The 21,185-nt window shown below is 43.4% G+C and overlaps 1 protein-coding gene across 6 annotated transcripts in view; it reads right to left on the minus strand.

Moving 5' to 3' along the window:
* Positions 1–437: 437 nt before the first annotated feature.
* Positions 438–21,185, minus strand: part of LOC135548361 (protocadherin alpha-C2-like) — a 79,472-nt gene continuing 58,724 nt past the window's right edge. For all 6 annotated transcript variants that reach the window (XM_064977885.1, XM_064977888.1, XM_064977883.1 and 3 more), the window contains 3 exons: positions 19,284–19,342; positions 9,519–9,604; positions 438–3,351 (listed from right to left, as the gene is read on the minus strand). In XM_064977885.1, the coding sequence (XP_064833957.1) occupies positions 3,044–3,351; positions 9,519–9,604; positions 19,284–19,342 (453 nt within the window). In that variant the 3' untranslated portion in view covers positions 438–3,043. The remainder of the gene's footprint in view (positions 3,352–9,518; positions 9,605–19,283; positions 19,343–21,185) is intronic.

The raw sequence follows: 21,185 nt of genomic DNA on the forward strand, positions 1-21,185 counted from the left end.
AGCAGGTTAGGATAACTAACGTAGCAGGTTACCATAATTAACATATTAGGTTAGGGAAATGAGGTTAAGGTTATGATGAGAAAGCAGCTAGGATCCAATAGAAAGAGAAGCAAGACGGGGTTTGGTTCCCCGGGGCGTTTCTTCCCTGGACTTTCCCTGGATGCAAGTCAGGGGCAGACCCTTCTCGTTGATTAGCGCTCAGGTATTAAACTCAGGGGTGTTTGTGTGGGTCTTTCTGCAGTTTTTGAGCGTTTTTCTCCTGCAGCCGTTAGGTTTCTACAGAACTTAGGATATTATTTTGTCAATTGTAGCCAAAATCTGTAAATATATGTAATTATCACTTTTGCAGTGGGCCTGTTCAACCTTGTGCCCAAAACCCAACTAACCAGGCTGCTGGGCTTAGCAGTATACATTAGTTGAAATCAAGGCACAGACCATTTTATCCCAATATTTAAGAAATAACATTTTATTTGTGATTTATAAACAAAACACGATACCAGATCCATCAAATAATAAAAAAGACAAATCACTATATCACCATTACATTGATGAGCAGGTGTACAAAAAGGTCATTAACAGATCTGCAATGTCGCAGTCGACTGCTTAGTGTCATACAGGCACCAGATGACTCAGGAAACATTCACTTCACACAAGCAGAGAGTACATCAAGATTAGCTTTTTTTTTTAAACAATTTTGCTAGTTTTTTCTCTCAACATTATAAAAACATTTTCAAAGGTGTTCGGGATATATATCGATGGTGAGTAAATGATTCAGTATTACGTTAGTGTTTCTTTGATATCAGTTCATAGCTTAAAAATCATAAGGGCATGAACAAAAATAGCATTTCATAGCATATCTACAGCATTACTTATATTTAGAAGGTTATTTTAATTGAACTTCAACAGAATAATAACAAATGATTCCTGTTGGTCTAGGAATACATAGTATGTGTGTATTTGTGTTCATGTGTGTTTTCGAGAGTGAGTATGTATACATATTTTAGCAGAGATGATATTCATATCTCTGAATTTGTGATAAATGGTTGAAGGAAATGAAACATATCTATCTATATAGATCTATATATATATATTCCCTTTGCTTATAACATGCAAACAGCCACTTAGTGATCTGACAGCACAGATTCACACCTGAAGGGGGAGCACGTGTATAATATGGGGGGATTCAGTCCAATAGCAGCGCTAGCATCATCCCTGTGTCCCCTCTGATTGGTCAGATATCAGCCAGGAAGAGGAAACAGAGAGGTGAGTAGGAGATGCTGTGGAATTAGCCCTCACACATACTGAGTTCATTCTGGGGATGCTCTATTCTGGAGAAGACTCAATGCTGTTGATGCTTCCTTTTCATCACAAAATATGAGTAGAGTTTAACACAGCAACAAAGCTCTCCAGGGAATGTCTGTGGACTGGAGTGCCCATCACTACAAATCCACTTCTCTCTCCTTGCCTCTACGTCCTTCCATCCCTCTTTTTCTCTCCATCTGGACAGAAGGAAGCCCGTCCATATTTCTGCTAAGCTCCTTATGTTTGCCCCACTACCCTGTGTGTAACTGGTGGAAGAGACGGCAACTTGTCCCCAAAACAGTGCTAGGAATGTTGATATTTCAGTAGCAAGGCTTGGTTAAAGCTAACAGAAAGTGTGTGAGTGTGTTATACAGGTTCATTCCGTTGCTGTTTTTGCAGAGGAACAAGTTATCAGAAGTTAAGAGTGTCTTTGAGAGAGGCCTTCTGAACATGGTGATCAGAGGACGGAGGAGTTGAGGGTCAACAGACGAGGCGTGCGAGAGAATCCTACTAGCACCAAAGCGAGCAAGGTAAGGGGGCGGGGCTTTAAGAACTACTGAACATTGACTATTGAACATTGACTGACAGAAGCGGGGGGGAAATCAGGCGTGAACAGAAATTAAACAACAAGCAACAGTTCCTGTCATATATTACACTCCCATAGAAAAGAGGCCACTGAAATAGGCCTCAGTCTTTTGGCTGAGTTAGAGCTGTACACTATCCAGAGAGGTGTGTGCATGTCCCCCCCAGACTGTCTAATGTGTTCGTGTGTGTGTGTGTGTGTGTGTGTGTGTTACAGTGGTTGTGTGCTGCACAGACTGTGGGTCCAAGGTCCCACTGGCCTATTTTGTGTTGTAGATGAGAAGGCGGGGCAAGGTCTTTAGCCCCTGCCCTATGCTGCCAACAGTGCCAACAGTACCAGGCATGAAACAACCCACGGGGCAGCCTAATCCAGAACACGGTCAGCCTAATCCAGCCTTCAATCCCGGCCAGCACTATTCTCAACACATTCCAATCTCACACAGCTCACTGTACTGTACATATACACGTCAGGTGTCTTGTTTGCACCACTTTTTCTTTTTTATATTTTGTAGAGAAAAAAAACTCATTTTTTTGCAGAAGGCTTCCATCTTACTGTAGATGAGAGCCTCTGTGTCACTCTTTGTCAGATTGAGCTCCTCCTCTCCCCCTCCAATCAGGAGAGCAGAGGAGGCAAGGGGCAGAGTAAAGACAGAGATGCCAACAAGGGGCCAGAAGGGCCAGGGAGAAGGGTCCCATTTCAAGCAAGGTTAGGGAGGCGGGCTGGCAGGACTATAGCACACCATTAATAGGGTATGTGAGGTTTCTCTCACATACTGTACGGCATTTTATACATGAAACGTCTGGGTATCGGTAGTTGATTGCATTATCATTTTTAGGTTATTCTAATCAAAGAGATTTTTGTGGAATTTTCAGCAAATGTCTGGTAAATGAGAGCCTATTAAATATATTTCAAAATAGTGTTTTATAGCCAGAGGTATGGAAGCTTCAGAGGGCCAATCTGGCAGAGGCTACTATTGGCTGCTTACATGTTTTACAGAGACAGGCCTCTGCTAATGGGGACTTGGCTGGGCAGATTTAACTATGCAAACACAACACATGGAAACTCTCCTGATTTGAAAATATACATTTGGCTTTTTGTCTTGCAGTTGTTATTTGGACTTTAGTTGGTAGCTCTGTTTTCACATCTCCCCTTTCTCCTCTACTCGTCCACATCCTCCTTCCCCTTGTCTTTCTTGTCTTTCTTGTCCTTCTTCTTCTTTTTCTTCTTCTTGGCTTCCTCCTTCTTGCCGAAGGAAATGAAATCACTCTTGTCATCCTCTCCACCCGGGCCCTGGCGGATTGAGATGATGGCGGGGGAGCCAGGGATGATGAAGGCTTCAGGGGGAATGTCTCCAGGCTTCAGGACCTGAGGGGGGCCGTAGCCAGGGCCAGGCCCGTAACGGAAGTGCCAGCTGTTACTGTCGATGCCAGCTCCAACCGGAGGGGACAGCTCACCCCCCTCACCATCTACAAGAGAGAAAGAGAAGAAAAGGAGCGAGATAGAAGAGCTATGTCTAATTCATGATCATCTTCATCCCCATTATTCATCATCACAATGAGATTCTGAACATACCAGCACATTCATAAATTGAGCCTTATTCAGTCTCCTATTTCCGGCTGAGGTAAAGTGTTACCACAGCTGTAATACAGCCAATGGTGTAAGTATGTAAGTAAAAATACTTTAAAGCGCCATTTAAGTAGTTTTGGGGGGTATCTGTACTTTACTATTTCAATTTTTGATCACTTTTACTTCACTACATTTCTAAAGAAATATTGTACTTTTTACTCCATATATTTTCCCTGACACCCAGATACATTTTGATATGCTTAGCAGGACAGGAAAATGGTCCAACTCACACATTCATCAAGAGAACATCCCTGGTCATCCCTACTGCTTCTGATCTGGTGGACTCACTAAACACAAATGCTTCATTTGTAAATTATGTCTGAGTGTTGGAGATAGCCAAGGGCTATCAGTACATTAAAAAATAAGAAAATTGGGCGTCTGGTTTGCTTAATTTAAGACATTTGAAATGATTTATACTTTTACTTTTGATACTTAAGTATATTTGAGCAATTACATTTACTATTTATATTTAAGTATATTTCAAACCAAATACTTTTAGATTTTTACACAAGTAGTATTTTACTGGGCGACTTTCATTTTTACTTGAGTCATTTTCTATTAAGGTATCTTTTACTTTTACTCAAGTATGACAACTGGATAGATAAGCAAAAGAATTCAAGCCAGAGGCACACCGATAAACTAAAGAAGGGGAAAGTGATTGCAGGGAGTATAACTTTATCAGCCAGTGGTGCAGCTGAGAACACAAGGTTAGACTAAACAGTCGAGACCTTTAACGGCAGAGAGGTACTGGGATGTTTAACACTTGTGATGTGACAAGAATTAGCACGTAAGGATGACAGGAACTGTGAAAACCCAGCACTAACCTAATCCCACTCTCACAAGGGCTCGACACAGCAGTGGAAAAAGAGAGAATCTCATATAATATGCAATCATGAATATGACAGAGAGAGAGAGAGAAGCAGGGCGAGCGGAAGAGACAATGAAAGAAAAAGACCAAGAGAGCCTGGAGAGGGTGAACTGAAGTACCAAGAGAATGAGACCCTATTCTCCTTTCATTTAGCATACAGTATAATGGAAGATATGAAAGAAATTTAATTATAACCAGCAGGCAAGAGACAGAGGCATATGAAGGGAGATATCGATTGAGGTGAAGAACAATGCAGAAAAATAAGAGGGGAAATGAGAGGGCGTCAGTAAGGGAAAGAAATAGTGAGGTGATGTGCTCTGGGCTCGGCAGACTCAGTGCTCTCAGTCCCACAACAGCTTCTCTGGGCTCGGCAGACTCAGTGCTCTCAGTCCCACAACAGCTTCTCTGGGCTCGGCAGACTCAGTGCTCTCAGTCCCACAACAGCTTCTCTGGGCTCGGCAGACTCAGTGCTCTCAGTCCCACAACAGCTTCTCTGGGCTCGGCAGACTCAGTGCTCTCAGTCCCACAACAGCTTCTCTGGGTTCGGCAGACTTAGTGCTCTCAGTCCCACAACAGCTTCTCTGGGCTCGGCAGACTCAGTGCTCTCAGTCCCACAACAGCTTCTCTGGGCTCGGCAGACTCAGTGCTCTCAGTCCCACAACAGCTTCTCTGGGCTCGGCAGACTCAGTGCTCTCAGTCCCACAACAGCTTCTCTGGGCTCGGCAGACACAGTGCTCTCAGGCCCACACCGGCTTCTCTGGGCTCGGCAGACACAGTGCTCTCAGTCCCACACCGGCTTCTCTGGGCTCGGCAGAAACAGTGCTCTCAGTCCCACACCGGCTTCTCTGGGCTCGGCAGACACAGTGCTCTCAGTCCCACACCGGCTTCTCTGGGCTCGGCAGACACAGTGCTCTCAGTCCCACACCGGCTTCTCTGGGCTCGGCAGACACAGTGCTCTCAGTCCCACACCGGCTTCTCTGGGCTCGACAGACACAGTGCTCTCAGTCCCACACCAGCTTCTCTGGGCTCGACAGACACAGTGCTCTCAGTCCCACACCGGCTTCTCTGGGCTCGGCAGACACAGTGCTCTCAGTCCCACACACTAGCTTCACTGGCTCTGACCTACTTTCTGCCTGTGTTTTATTTAGATCAAACTAAGGCACTGCAAAGAGATTATTTTTGTATTTTATTTGTAGGTTAATTATGAAATGGCTGGAGTGCCTAATTAAATTCACGCATGGTCCCACAGGGACGTTGTACTCGAATATAGCCTACTACTCTGACAAGATCCTTAAAGTGAAACCGTGTGTGTGTGTGTGTGTGTGTGTGTGTGTGTGTGTGTGTGTGTGTGTGTGTGTGTGTGTGTGTGTGTGTGTGTGTGTGTGTGTGTGTGTATGATTGTGCATGCCTGCAATGACTGTAGCATGCAATGCAAGAGCTCTCAGAAATAAAGTAAAGTAAATAAAATTAAACAAACACATAGATCCGCTCTGGTACCCTCTTCAGTACACTAGCTCCAACAAGCCCTAGGGAACCTAAAGTACTGAAGAGGGAGTTGTACTAGCTCCATCAAGCCCTAGGGAACCTAAAGTACTGAAGAGGGAGTTGTACTAGCTCCAACAAGCCCTATGGAACCTAAAGTACTGAAGAGGGTGTCGTACTAGCTCCATCAAGCCCTAGGGAACCTAAAGTACTGAAGAGGGAGTTGTACTAGCTCCATCAAGCCCTAGGGAACCTAAAGTACTGAAGAGGGAATTGTACTAGCCCCATCAAGCCCTAGGGAACCTAAAGTACTTTAGGTTTCCTAGGGCTTGGTAGAACCAATTTGACTTCCTCTTCAGTACTTTAGGTTCCCTAGGGCTTGATGGAGCTAGTACGACACCCTCTTCAGTACTTTTGGTTCCCTGGGACTTGATAAAGCCAGTATGGTTGAACAGCTCAGATAATCGTGGCATGCAGCCATAACAATTATTTTACAGTAGAAACTAAATTAAACCTCTCCCCCTGGTTAGTGTGGGGAAGTTATTACATTACAACACCGTTATCACACCTAAAGTACATCACTTCCCTCAAGCCCACTGTGATTGTGTTAATGGGGGTAGCCTATACCGATCAACAACATTTTGAGTGCATTGATTATTTGTCAAAGCAGGACAGTTGAGCTTGCCATTGGTTTGGAGAGGGCCACATGTTTGAAAGTGGTGTGTGTAGATGGAACAATCTAATGTATTTATCAAATGTGCACCTATTGAAAGAAACCAACAAACAGTTCTACACCTGTACTTCCTCTTCTCTTTCTGTTTTTATCTCCCCCTCTCTTCATCTCTTTTGCGTGTCTACATGAGAGAGTTGTATCAATTTGCAGAATGTTACTCTGTGGAAGATGTGAGTCTAATTCTCGGCAGGGGCTATGCGGGAGCAGGCGTGACATGCTCTGCACACACAGTGCCTTTGTATCTCCAGTAATATGGAGGCTTATTTGGAGCTCTGATCTACCCTGGCCATTGCCTATTTCCCCCCTCCGCAAACATCATATTAAAATGAACCTGCTGTGGCTGCTGATTTGTAGGTTACTATAGATTTCTATAAGGAGGTTTCCATGGTACTCAGCTGTCTGGGGTGGTTCTAGCCTCATTTCAGCACCCAGTGTTCTACATTCAAGTCCATTATTCCTGGTCCAATCTGAGTTACTCCTAAACCCATTCTTATTACTTGTTCTACACATCCCAATTTAAAGATCATGTGTTAGATTAAGGTTTCTGAATATGAGTGTGTGTATGTTATTTGTGTGTGTGTGTTTTATTTATATTATTCTACGCTATTTATTCTGTGTGTGTGTGTGTGTGTGTGTGTGTGTGTGTGTGTGTGTGTGTGTGTGTGTGTGTGTGTGTGTGTGTGTGTGTGTGTGTGTGTGTGTGTGTGTGTGTGTGTGTGCACATGCTGTATCCGCATTCTTTATGAATCAATTTTTCTCTTAAAAGCTCACTGTCTTACTTTTCCACCTCCATTTTCATTCTTCTCCATGTCTGACTGTTCACTCTTTCCTCTTAACACCTATCCATTTCTTCTCTTCTCTCTGTCTCTCTCTCCCCCCCTTCCTCTCTGTTTCTCTCTCATCCTCTAAATCTTCCATTCAGGTTTTGAATGGTTGCCGTGGAAACTGCTTTCACCCACTCTCTGTTGATGTAGGATGGTGCAGCAATCTCTCAGTTAGACACCGTTGCCTAGAAGCAAGTCACAGCTTTCCCTAGCAAGTACTGCAAGGCCCTGACATTCCTAAACCTTTCTCTTTCTCCAAACCCCCATACCTCTCTTTCCTTTACCATCTTTGTCATTTGTGTCTCTTTTGTCCTGCGGCAAATTACTCAGAATTCCAATAGTACTGTAAAAAAGATGGCTGTCTTGCCATGCCTTATTCAACAACCTCTCTATCTAACGCTGTGTCTGGTCTTAATCCAACCATGCCCCGTTCCCCTTTCTCTGCAGGTAACTCAAATGAATCACATTGAGGAAGTATACTCTCTCTTTGAGGTGCAATAGCTCTACTATGCAGTATGTGAATTATTTCCTTTACACTTCCAACCATACTTGATACAACATTTAGAAACAAAGCCAATCCTGCTATATGACATCATATATATACTGTATAAGTCATAAGGCTTTGATAACTTTCCCTATTATGAAAACTGTCTCACCCTGCAGCATACCAGGATGTAGCACTAAGCCCCTATTAACCCTGCATGACATTTCTGATAAGCCTGCAGTACACTCTGCATGTCCTCTGCCTCCACAGAGTATTGGATTCTCTGCAAGACCACAGAGTGCAAGTTTTCCATAAGCTCAAAAAAACGTCAGTCAGTAAGAAGAAAAAGATAAATTGCTTGATACACTCTCTCCCTCTCGTTAACCTACTCTCTCTCCCTCTCGTTAACCTACTCTCTCTCTCCCTCTCGTTAATCCACTCTCTCTCTCCCTCTCGTTAACCCACTCTCTCGCTCCCTCTCGTTAACCCACTCTCTCTCCTTCTCGTTAACCCTACTCTCTCTCTCCCTCTCGTTAACCCTACTCCCTCTCTCCCTCTCGTTAACCCTACTCTCTCTCTCCCTCTCGTTAACCCTACTCTCTCTCTCCCTCTCGTTAACCCTACTCTCTCTCTCCCTCTCGGTAACCCTAATCTCTCTCTCCCTCTCGTTAACCAAACTCTCTCTCTCCCTCTCGTTAACCCTAATTTCTCTCTCCCTCTCGTTAACCATACTCTCTCTCTCCCTCAATCTCCCAACTCAATTTCAGCTTGTGTAGACACACACATATAAACAGACACACTTCAGTCCATCACCGTGCTGATACCTCAACCACCTTAGGATCCTACACCTGTGCTCTAACTCTCGTCACTGGACAGTAAATCGATGAGTCCTCAGCCTGGGCTGGCAGGCATTAGAGAGGAGGCAGGCAGCTGACAGGAACACCAAACCAGCGCCTAGGCATTCTGACAACCCCTCCGAATACAACCAAAGGAGCAAACCAGTCAACTGTGATCAAGTCAGCCCTCTCTGTCTCTCTCACTCGCTGTCTAGTTATCCCTCTCTTCACTACCAGACAGATTCCTAAAATAGTCTTCAAAGGCGATTGTTTTCGCTCCATTTTATCTAAGATACTGTGTATATGGACAAATGAAAGCCTTGCTTTCTCTCTTCTTTTGTCAGTGGCAATGGTTTTAAATGTACCACTCCCAACAGCACCCCATCACAACTATTAAGTCGGGCATGGTGCAGTGTCACATTTCACTTCACCTATCAGTCTGTCCCAATTTCCCCTACCTAACCAACAGACAGATATTAGCCCACATTTGCTTGTCTTGTAACAGCTTCTCATTGGCTCCTTTATTTTGGCAGATTGTGTTGCTGTCTGTCATTGGCCTTCCTCTAGTCTTTCCAGGATGCTCCCTCTGGAGTCTCAGCGCTAATGCTTAGCATTCATCTGGCAGGGATTCTAAAAGGTCACCTGCATGTTTCCCATCTGACTTCGTTATTTCTATTTATCTTCTGTCATTTCACTATGTGTGCAGAGTGCCTCCATTACAGTAGCGGGCAGCAGATCAACACTGTGTGCTTTTGACCCCCACCCAGCCAACCATTTCACCTGCAGCACTGGACACTGTGGGCCAGTTCTGGACCAGCATCCCCTGGGCTCCCTGCATCACTGACGACTCCTCCATATGGACCGAGCTGGAACACAAAACACACATTCACGTATGCTCATTAGATACATCAATATTATCCCCTGTCGTATCAACACATTAATGAGCTGAAAGTAAAGTATAGCTTTGGTCATAGCCTATCAAAACCAGCCAGATGTGTGTGTTGGCCCACCAGGTTGTTTAGAAAACATCAAACATTCTGATTGATGGCATCACAATAGGCTACCAACTCAGTCCTTAGTCATAGTTTTCCTGTATGATGTCATAATTCAGGACTGAATATTCGGATTCATGACATCACAAATAGCTGCCAGTTAAGTTTGTATTTAAATATTTTTCCGGGTGATGTTATACTTGAGTTCAGGTCACAATTGATATTTTGACCATCATTCTCCAAGTATGGATCACCTAAAGGCTATGAATAGTTTTTTTGCAACCCTCAAGCTACCAACATATTTTACATATACCAAAGAAGAAACTACTGGAAAAAACAACAATAATCACAAAATATGAACTTATGTCTTATCAAAACACCATTAGACATGTAATAAATAAATAAAGACTAAAACAGACTTAATTTAGCAAAATTATCATTTATTTGCATATTCTGGTTAACAAAAATATGCATTTGTCTTTTATATAAATGTGTAGTTTTACAAAGTACAATCCACATTAGTAATAAAAAGCTAATTTACCATCATATAGCATCATTTAGTCTTCAGATTTTTTAAATCAATACTACTTTTGTCATATGTATGTGGTAAAAACTACTTCCATTTAAATATATTCTTAAAAAAATGCAAAAAGGGACTCTATTCACTTCAAAAAGTAATCCTTTGAGACATTGACCAACAAATATGGCTTAGTTTTCTTTATGTAATTACCCCACAGCCAGCATTAGCATCGCTGTTAGTGAAACAATGGGAGTGGTAGGGGCTTTGGCAGCATGCTTCAAAAAGCACAACCACATGTTCGAAGTCACTTCAAAGCAAATTATATAGCAACCAAATCATAACAAGTTGCACATATAGAATATTGGAGGATATTATAGGAATGCTGGTATTTATATCACATTTTCAGTAGAATAAAGCATTTTTGGAGAATAACTTTGGTTTTGTACACAGTCATACGATGTGGTATTGAAAAGTACAATCTTAGGCAAGTACATGGGGAGTGAGCTGCAGTGTATCTCTGCAGGTGATCTGTCTATCTGGTCAAAATGAATGATACAGGTCCCCTTCCACCCTCGGATGATGTGTACTACTTAATAGTAGGTCTCCAGAGAAACCTAGATTAAAATAAAGGTCCAATTTATCAAATGACTATAGGGCAGGGTTTCCCAAACTCGGTCCTCAGGACCCCAAGGGGTGCACTATGGAGGTTTTGCCCTGGCACTACACAGCTGATTCAAATAATCAACTAATCAACAAGCTTTGATCATTTGAATCAGCTATGTAATGTTATAGCAAAAACCAAAATGAGCACCCCTTGGGGTCCCGAGGACAGAGTTTGGGAAGTGCTGGTAAAGGGGGAATTAGGTGAATTAGGAAAATTGGCTAGGGTCTAAATGACCCCAAAGGACTAGACATGAGATGTTGAAAGTCCATATAAATACAGAAAAACTAAACAATGATTTAGATTTGTTAAGAACAAATTGACTGACAAAGTCTAGGCTGTGCGGAGTGACCAGAAAACGCTACCATCCGTTTTTCAGGGATACAGTATTTTCAACCTAACTTCCAATTACCCCAAAAAGGGAAGTGGAACCTCCGCTCAGGCATCTTTTTTACGCTTAGGTTAGACAAAGTCATGAACATTTTGAAGAATTGAATAAACTACTTTTGAGATATGAGAAAAAATGCCCCTCTGGGGTCAAAATAACCCCAGTCTGTAAGCTTAAGGGTTCAAAGTTTAAATACATGTCAAGAAAGTGACTCCCATAGTCCAGCCAATACTACATTCATTAAAAATACTCTCCAAAAAGGAAATGGATACAGACGATATACTTTCAATATTAGAAGAACTATACAATCAGACACCCACATACTTCCTCCTCTAATGCTCTAATTATCCCTTCAAGGTTGACACCATGCTTTTAATCAGTCTTGTTTAGGTAAGCCCGGCAGCATTTCATTTGGTGGATGTTTCCAGTGGGACAGTATAATCGGAGTTTGATGTATATATCTGGGAACGTGTGTGTGTGTGGTGTGTGTGTGTGTGTGTGGGGGGGGTGCCTGTTAAGTTGCGTGCAAATATCTTTGCACACTGATGTGTCTCTGGTCTGTTGTGTATCACTTCACCTCCCATCAGATGTGTTGACTGAGAGGCAGAGAGACAGAGGAAACATCGCATAAACATGCTGCTACTCTCTGTTTATTGTCTATACATGGTCGCTTTAACTCTACCTGCATGGGCATATTACCTAAATTGCCTCGACTGACCGGTGCCCCCCACATTGACTCTGTGCCGGTACCCCCTGTATACAGCCTCGCTATTGTTATTTTACTGCTGTGTTTAATTATTTGTTAATTTTTTTTATTTTTTATTTTTTTTGATTATCTATTTATTACTTAACACTTTGTTTCCCTTAAAACTTCTTAAAGCATTGTTGGTTAAGTGCTTGTAAGTAAGCATTTCACTGTAAGGTCTACACCTGTTGTACTCGGCACATGTGACAAATGCAATTTGATTTGATTTGAGGAGGAGGAGAGAAGGACAGGAAAGAAAGGGAGAGAAGGAGTCAGATGGAGAGAGCAGGTGTGATGGGATTGAAAGAAAGAGGTGAGAGATAAAAAATAGGGACGGGAGGTGGTAGTTATATAGAGGCAGGAAAATGAAAGAGGAGAGAGAGGAGAGAGATGAGAGAGAGGAGAGAGATGAGAGAGAAGGAGAGAGATGAGAGAGAGGAGAGAGATGAGAGAGAGAAGGAGAGTGATGAGAGAGAAAAGGAGAGAGATGAGAGAGAGAGAGAAGGAGAGAGATGAGAGAAAGAGAAGGAGAGAGATGAGAAGGAGAGAGAGGAGAGTGATGAGAGAGATAAGGAGAGAGATGAGAGAGAGAAGGAGAAAGATGAGAGAGAGAAGGAGTAAAGCGAGAGTGAGAGGATTGGTAAGCAGAGGAAAACAGAACGCTCTGACGATCTACTCCAAGTTCCTTATCATTTTACATACAGGGCCTTAGGAAAGTATTCAGACCCATTCACTTTTTCTACATTTTGTTATGTTACAACCTTATTCGAAAAATGATAAAATTCATCAATCTACCCCCAATACCCCATAATGACAAAGCGAAAACAGGTTTTTAGAACATTTTGCAAATTAAAATAAATAAATAACTGAAACACCTTATTTATATGTATTAAATGTTTCCATTTATCATCCTTGAAATGTTTCTACAACTTAATTGGAGAACACCTGTGATAAATTCAATTGATTGGACATGATTTTTGAAAGGCACACACCTGTCTATATAATGTCCCACAGTTGACAGTGCATGTCAGAGCAAAAGCCAAGCCACGAGGGCGAAGGAATTGTCTGTAGAGCTCAGAGACAGGATTGTGTCAAGGCACAGACCTGGATTAGGCTACCAAAAACATTATGCAGCATTTAAGGTCCCCAAGAACACAGTGGCCTCCCTTTCTTAAATGGAAGAAATATGGAACCACCAAGACTCTTCCCAGAGCTGGCTGCCTGGCCAAACTGAAAAATCGGGGTAGAAAGGCCTTGGTCGGGGAGGTGACCAAGACATTGATGGTCCCTCTGACAGTGCTCCAGAGTTCCTCTGTGGAGATGGGTGAACCTTCCAGAAGGACAACCATTTCTACAGCACTCTACCAATCAGGCCTTTATGGTAGAGTGGCCAGACGGAAGACACTCCTCAATAAAATGCACATGACAGCCTGCTTTGAGTTTGCCAAAAGGCACATAAAGGACTCTCAGACCATGAGAAACAAGATTGCTGAAACCAAGATTGAACTCTTTGGCCTAAATGCCAAGCGTCACGTCTGGATGAAATGTGGCACCATCCCTACAGTGAAGCACGGTGGTGGTAGCATCATGCTGTGGGGATGTTATTCAGCGGAAGGTACTGGGAGACTAATCAGGATTGAGGGAAAGATGAAAAGAGCAAAGTACAGAGAGATCTTTGATGAAACATGCTCCAGAGCGCTCAGGACCTCAGACTGGGGCGAAGGTTCAACTTCCAAAAGGAGAACAACCCTAAGCACACAGCTAAAACAATGCAGGGGTGGCTTTGGGACAAGTCTCTAAATGTCCTTGAGTGGCCCAGCCAGAACCTGGACTTGAACCCGATCGAACATCTCTGGAGAGACCTGAAAATGGGCAGCGACGCTCCCACAGGTGTGCCAAGCTTGTAGTGTCATACCCAAGTAGACTCAAGGCTGTAATCGCTGCCAAAGGTGCTTCAGCAAAGTACTGAGTAAAGGGTCTGAATACTTATGTAAATATGATATATAAAAACCTGTTTTTTCTTTGTCATTATGGGATGTTGTGTGTAGATTTATATTTAAAAATCCATTTTAGAATAAGGCTGTAACATAACAAAATGTGGAGAAAGTCAAGAGGTCTGAATACTTTCCGAAGTCAACCCTTATCCACTGTTTGTCACAACTAACCATGCTACTCCAACATTCACAATCCCTACCACATCTAATGCACACACAAAACAGAGGGCATGTATGAGTCACAGATGCATTCAGGACTGCATTATTTGTCTTGGCAACCACACATACGGAAAAAGGCCATAAACATCAAAAAACAGACACACACAAACACGCACCCTTTTTCCAAAAAATGCATAATAAATGTAAAGCATTAAGGCCTGCAGAGGAGCCGCTAGCCCTGGCTGTAGCCTCTGCAATGCAGCTCACAGTGTATATTCTCCCTCTGCTTTATGAATTGTATGCCTTCCTGCCCTCTGTTGCAATACACATCACTCAGAGAGAGATGTGGCCGTTTATAGTGGGTTTCCCATTGGGTGATGTTGGGTGAGGGATTTGAACTGAGGGGTGTTAGTGGGGGTGTCTGGAGGATGTGTGCGGGTGGAGAATATGGAAGCAAGGGTTTGGATTGGCTGTGTGCAGAAAGAGGTATAGGGAGTGTGCCATTTGAAACTGCTGCAGCAATGCAAAGACGGTGGATGAGAGTCTATGAGAGTCTATGTCACCATGATACACAATCTCTCTGCATACCAGATAAATCATCAATCCAATATATCAAAATATCCTACTCAAATGCATTAAAACCAAACCGGAAAATCAGACTCCATTGAGATAGTACACAAAACGAGGACCTGCACTCTTAGCAGATGATTGCGTAATTGTTGTAGAATGGCTAAATTGTATGCATGGGAGAAGCATTGCCCCTGGAGGAGAATATTAATGTGTTTGTATAGCAGTGCTGTTATTAATCTAAAATGTCTTCTGCCGTCTGTGTTTACACCCTCTCCCCTTCCCTTACACACACACACACACACACACACACACACACACACACACACACACACACACACACACACACACACACACACACACACACACACACACACACACACACACACACACACACACACACTAGGGTTGAATGGCGGGAACCCGGTTACCAAGATTTACCGCCCAAAACCACTCCCTTTTCCAGTGATAAATAACTGCGAGAATCCAGAAATGATAATACATTATTTATATAAAGAGCATGGGGTGAAACGGAACTGTTAAATTATATACGATATCTAAATCTGGCTTCTCTAAGCCTCTGCATGATGAATCAACGCTCCGGGTGGGGACAGACAGCCCATCTTAGTATGGAGTGCAGTTCACAATGCATGAGAACTCTTTTTCTTCGGCCTACATTTTCTGCAGCATAGCCTATGCTACAGTAAAATAAACACAGAATGAGCGTCTAATTTACCTGTCTCCATCTGGCTTTCAGGGGTCACCTTGTTTTTTAATTGTAAATATTATAATTGTTTAAATTGCAGCTCCAGTTTTAAAACATCTTATCACTCGAATATTATTGCTCTAAATCAGTGCATGTGCGAGCAGTCTCTCCTTCTCTCTCTCCTTCACCCCCATTTCGAATTGAATCCAAAGTAGATAATCTTTTCTAGATTGATATATAGCCCTATATATACACAGTGGGTCAAAAAAAGTATTTAGTCAGCCACCAATTATGCAAGTTCTCCCACGTAAAAAGATGAGAGAGGCCTGTAATTTTCATCATAGGTACACTTCAACTATGACAGACAAAATGAGAAAAAAAATCCAGAAAATCACATTGTAGGATTTTTAATGAATTTATTTGCAAATGATGGTGGAAAATAAGTATTTGGTCACCTACAAACAAGCAAGATTTCTGGCTCTCACGGACCTGTAACTTCTTCTTTAAGAGGCTCCTCTGTCCTCCACTCGTTTCCTGTATTAATGGCACCTGTTTGAACTTGTTATCAGTATAAAAGACACCTGTCCACAACCTCAAACAGTCACACTCCAAACTCCACTATGCCCAAGACCAAAGAGCTGTCAAAGGACACCAGAAACAAAATTGTAGACCTGCACCAGGCTGGGAAGACTGAATCTGCAATAGGTAAGCAGCTTGGTTTGAATAAATCAACTGTGGGAGCAATTATTAAGAAATGGAAGACATAAAAGACCACTGATAATCTCCCTCGATCTGGGGCTCCACGCAAGATCTCACCCCGTGGGGTCAAAATGATAACAAGAACGGTGAGCAAAAATCCCAGAACCACACGGGGGGACCTAGTGAATGACGTGCAGAGAGCTGGGACCAAAGTAACAAAGCCTACCATCAGTAACACACTACTTCGCCAGGGCTGCATGTACTGTTACCCTAGACCCACTCCAATTTGCTTACCGCCCCAATAGGTCCACATACAATGCAATAGCCATTACACTGCACGCTGCCCTATTCCCTCTGGACAGGATGAATACCTATGTAGTTTGCTGTACATTAACTACAGCTCAGCATTCAACAGCATAGTACCCTCCAAACTCATCTCGACCCCGCACTGTGCAACTGGGTCATGGACTTCTTGACGGGCCGCCCCTAGGTGGTGAAGGTAGGAAACAACCTCTCCACTTTGCTTATCCTCAACCCTGGGGCCCCTTGGGCACAAACCCACCATTGCTGGACCAGACAGGACTGCCGAGTCGCGGTTTTGTCTCACCAGGGGTGACGGTCGGATTCGTGCTTATCATCGAAGGAATGAGTGTTACACTGTACTCTGTACTCTGGAGTGGGAACGATTTGGAGGTGGAGGGTCCGTCATGGTCTGGGGAGGTGTGTCACTGCATCATCGGACTGAGTTTGTTGTCATTGCAGGCAATCTCAACGCTGTGCGTTACAGGGAACACATCCTCCTCCCTCATGTGGTACTCTTCCTGCAGGCTCATCCTGACATGACCCTACAGCATGACAATGCCACCAGCCATACTGCTCATTCTGTGCATGATTTCCTGCAAGACAGGAATGTCAGTGTTCTGCCATGGCCAGCGAAGAGCCCGGATCTCAATCCCATTGAGCACTACTGGGGTTGGATCGGAAGTTTAGGGTTAGGTCCATTCCCTGCAGAAATGTCCGGGAACTTGCGTTGGTGGAAGACTGGGGTAACATCTCACAGCAATAACTGGCAAATCTGGTGCAGTCCATGAGGAAGAGATGCACTGCAGTACTTAATGCGGCTGGTGGCCACACCAGATACTGACTCTTACTTTTTTTTGACCCCCCCCCTTTGTTCAGGGACATATTATTCCATTTCTGTTAGTCACATGTCTGTGGAGCTTGTTCAGTTTGTCTCAGTTGTTGAATCTTGTTATGTTCATACAAATATTTACACACAATTTGCTAAAAATAAACACAGTTGACAGTGAGAGGACGTTTCTTTTTTGCCGAGTTTAGATTGTGTGTATTAGGTTTTGTTTTGGAATTTGTTAGATATTAGGTTTTGTTGTGGAATTATTACATATTACCTGTTAGATCCTGCTGCACTGTCAGATCTAGAAGCATAAGCATTTCGCTACACTCGCAATAACATCTGCTAACCATGTGTATGTGACCAATAAAATGTGATTTGATATGTATGGTTCCCACTGTGAACCATGGAGGAGGTGGTGTGATGGTGCTTTGCTGGTGAAACTGTCTGTGATTTATTTAGAATTTAAGGCACACTTAGCCAGCATTGCTAGCATAGCATTCTGCAGCGATACGCCTTCCCATCTGGTTTGTGCTTAGTGGGACTATCATATGTAAGGGCTATTTGACCAAGAAGGAGAGTGATGGGGTGCTGCATCAGATGACCTGGCCTCCACAGTCAGCCAACCTCAACCCAATTGAGATGGTTTGGGATGAGTTGGACTGCAGAGGGAAGGAAAAGCAGCCAACAAGTGCTCAGTGTAAGTGGGAACTCCTTCAAGACTATTGGAAAAGCATTCCAGGTGAAGAATGCCAAGAGTATGCAAAGGTGTCATCAAGGCAAAGCGTGGCTACTCTGAAGAATCTAAAATATAAGAAATATTTAGATTTGTTTAACACTTTTTTCGTTACTACATGATTCCATATGTGTTATTTCATAGTTCTGAGGACTTCACTATTATTCTACAATGTAGAAAATAGATTTTTTTAAGAAAACACTTGAACGAGTAGGTGTGTCCAAACTTTTGACTGGTACTGTATAAATATATATAAATGTATACAGTACCAGCCTTATATAAATAGGCCCTATTACAGTATATTTCAAAATGTTTATCAAATTCGCCAGCCTATACTTGTAACTTTGTAGGCCGCATGTGCTGCACTAGAATTCCATGTTCTCTTCTGCTTTATCATGGTTTGAACGATGTGTGTAATTACAGTCCATCTAATACAGTATAATACAATACAGTACACACTTCACACGCAAAAAGATTAGCCTACTGATTTTGTTTATTTACCCAAGAGAGCATCCACATCCCCCCAACCGCCAGGGGCTACTGATTAACACATTCATGTCAATAACGAAACGGTCTGCAGCCCTTTATAGTGTGTGTGTGTGTGTGTGTGTGTGTGTGTGTGTGTGTGTGTGTGTGTGTGTGTGTGTGTGTGTGTGTGTGTGTGTGTGTGTGTGTGTGTGTGTGTGTGTGTGTGCGTGCGTGCGTGCGTGCGTGCATGCATTTGTGTGTGTGTGATGATCTGAGGCTGAGAAAGCTCTCAGTCTGTTCATCAGCTCGTTTGTCCTTCACGGTTCCTTCTGAAAGACTGTGTATCTGGGAAGAGTGGTGCTCAGAATGTAGATGACCTATATACACTATGGCAGAGCAGAGGAGCAGAGCTACTGGGGCCTGGCTGGAACAGCATGGCTCTGCCCCACTGTCTGTGTGTGTACCCCTCTGGGGTGGCTGACAGGACAGCCAGGGCACAGCTGGCCCAAACAGGGCAACAGGGGGCTGAGTGGGGTCAGACACATGTTGAGGAGCCACTAGTGGTTATGGAGGCTGTTGCTAATCTGATCTGAGACCTGTCTGTGGTCATGTTAGGCTGTCTGCAGGCAGGTGCTTCTGCAGAGTGCAGTAGTCAGAGTGGCTGCCTCCCAGTATACTGTAATATACTGTAATTCTAAGAGCTAAAAGTTGTAAGGGGCTTAGGAATCTTTTTAAGGAGCGTAGAATTTACAAGAGGGCAAAAGAGTAAAGTGGTTACCTCTGCATCCCTGTCCTCAGAGAAGTGGAGTATTGCCAGTCAGCATTTGGGGCCTTCGGCTAGAGAGGGAGAGAGAGAGGGGGGGGGGCAGATATGGTCTCATTAATTAATCATGGTGCACATCCCAGCTCTGCATCCTGATTGGAACACTGCAGTTCTGGAAAACTGTGTGCCACTGCCATCAGATACACACACACATGCCCTTTACCAAAGCAATGACTTTGAGAGACACACTGATACATTCTTGGAATACCTGTGTGTGTGTGTGTGTGTGTGTGTGTGTGTGTGTGTGTGTGTGTGTGTGTGTGTGTGTGTGTGTGTGTGTGTGTGTGTGTGTGTGTGTGTGTGTGTGTGTGTGTGTGTGTGTGTGTGTGTGTGTGTGTGTGTGTGTGTTTGCTGATGAAGTTTGCTTGAGTGCCGTGAGCTCAGAGCTCCAGGCAGCCCTTTTAAATTACTGCCTCATCAGTCACACTGCAGCTGGGCTTTGAGCTAATCCAATCAGGACGAGCCCCTCTATCACCAGGCCAACCACATCCTCCATCCCTGCTCATGTTGGGCTGGGGTTAAGAGGTAAAGGGCGGCTCTCCTAGGGCAGTCACACATTACTCAAGTTTATTGATGTTTTCCTCCAGAAGGCTGCTCCATGTGGATGTGTGTTTTTTCAATTAATGTAGTTTGATTTTCACAAGGTTTACACATTGCATGAAGGTTCATAATGGAGCTTCAGAGATTTCAATATGTATATCTTGAAAACACAAATCATAACCACTGACATCATCAGAGCCCTAGACATCAGATCTGTGGGTAGGGGTGAGTACTGTAGTAGTTTAAGACTCATACCTGTTTAGGCTTCAGTAGGTGCCCCAGATAAAGAGGGTACATAATGTTATTTCATTAGTTTCATTCTGAAGGGAGTATCTCCTGCTCTGTGACACAACCTCTCTGAGTGAATCTAATTTGTGGGGCTGGAGGTTAATTTTATTTGCACCACCATTCTTATCTTGGCCAGATGCTGCCTCTGCTCGTTGCTCCATCTTGACCCATCCACGACCACAACCTAAACTCCAAAACATTCCAATCAACTCGATGTCGCCTCCGAACTACATTCTGACAATGTTTTGACCATCAATCTATCCAATGCAGAGAGTGGAGCGCTGAAACAGCAAAGCATCAGATCGTATGACAGCCAGCCCATTAGAGGACACAACCCAGATCTCTGCTCGTTAGAGTAAACATGAGTTCCCGACAATTAAACAGAGACAAAAATACAACAAATCAACCTTAAAACATGGCTAATGTAAGCAGAGAGCTCATGGATCTCAAAAGACATAGCTGCTGAATACAGCCATTTGCACACTCTCCAGGAACATTAATTCATTGAGCTCCAGTCTGTAATGAAGCACCCCTATTGGGAGTTTTACTGAGGTTAAACGAAAACTCAACTTGTGGTTCCTCGTTAGAGAACATGTTTATCATGAGTGCTGCTGCAATACGTAACATTCCAGCCCTGTTGTGGTAAACATAGGCAGGGCTGTTTATTTTTCATTTCCTGTAGTACTCAGCCTTGGCTCCTAAGCCATGCTCGAACATGAATGCCAACACTTTCCTACGGCAGCATAGTGCTGCAGTAGAATAGGTTCTAGAGAGGAGAGACAGCAGGAAAGACTGCTAGAGAGAACTCTGAGTGAGGAGTCAATGTGGCAGACTGGAGAGGAAGGATCACAGGAGTAAAGTTATGAGAGGATCTTTCAGTTACTGCAATTTAACACGTACATTGTTGTGACTAAAGAAAAAGAAGACACAAAGACACACACACGCACACACACACACACACTGTCCACATTTAAACTGGAGAAATCACAGGCACACACAGGCACTGTGAGATATGATGAAGTCAAACAC

This window comes from Oncorhynchus masou, chromosome 11 (assembly GCF_036934945.1).
Source record: "Oncorhynchus masou masou isolate Uvic2021 chromosome 11, UVic_Omas_1.1, whole genome shotgun sequence".
Classification (NCBI taxonomy): domain Eukaryota; kingdom Metazoa; phylum Chordata; class Actinopteri; order Salmoniformes; family Salmonidae; genus Oncorhynchus; species Oncorhynchus masou.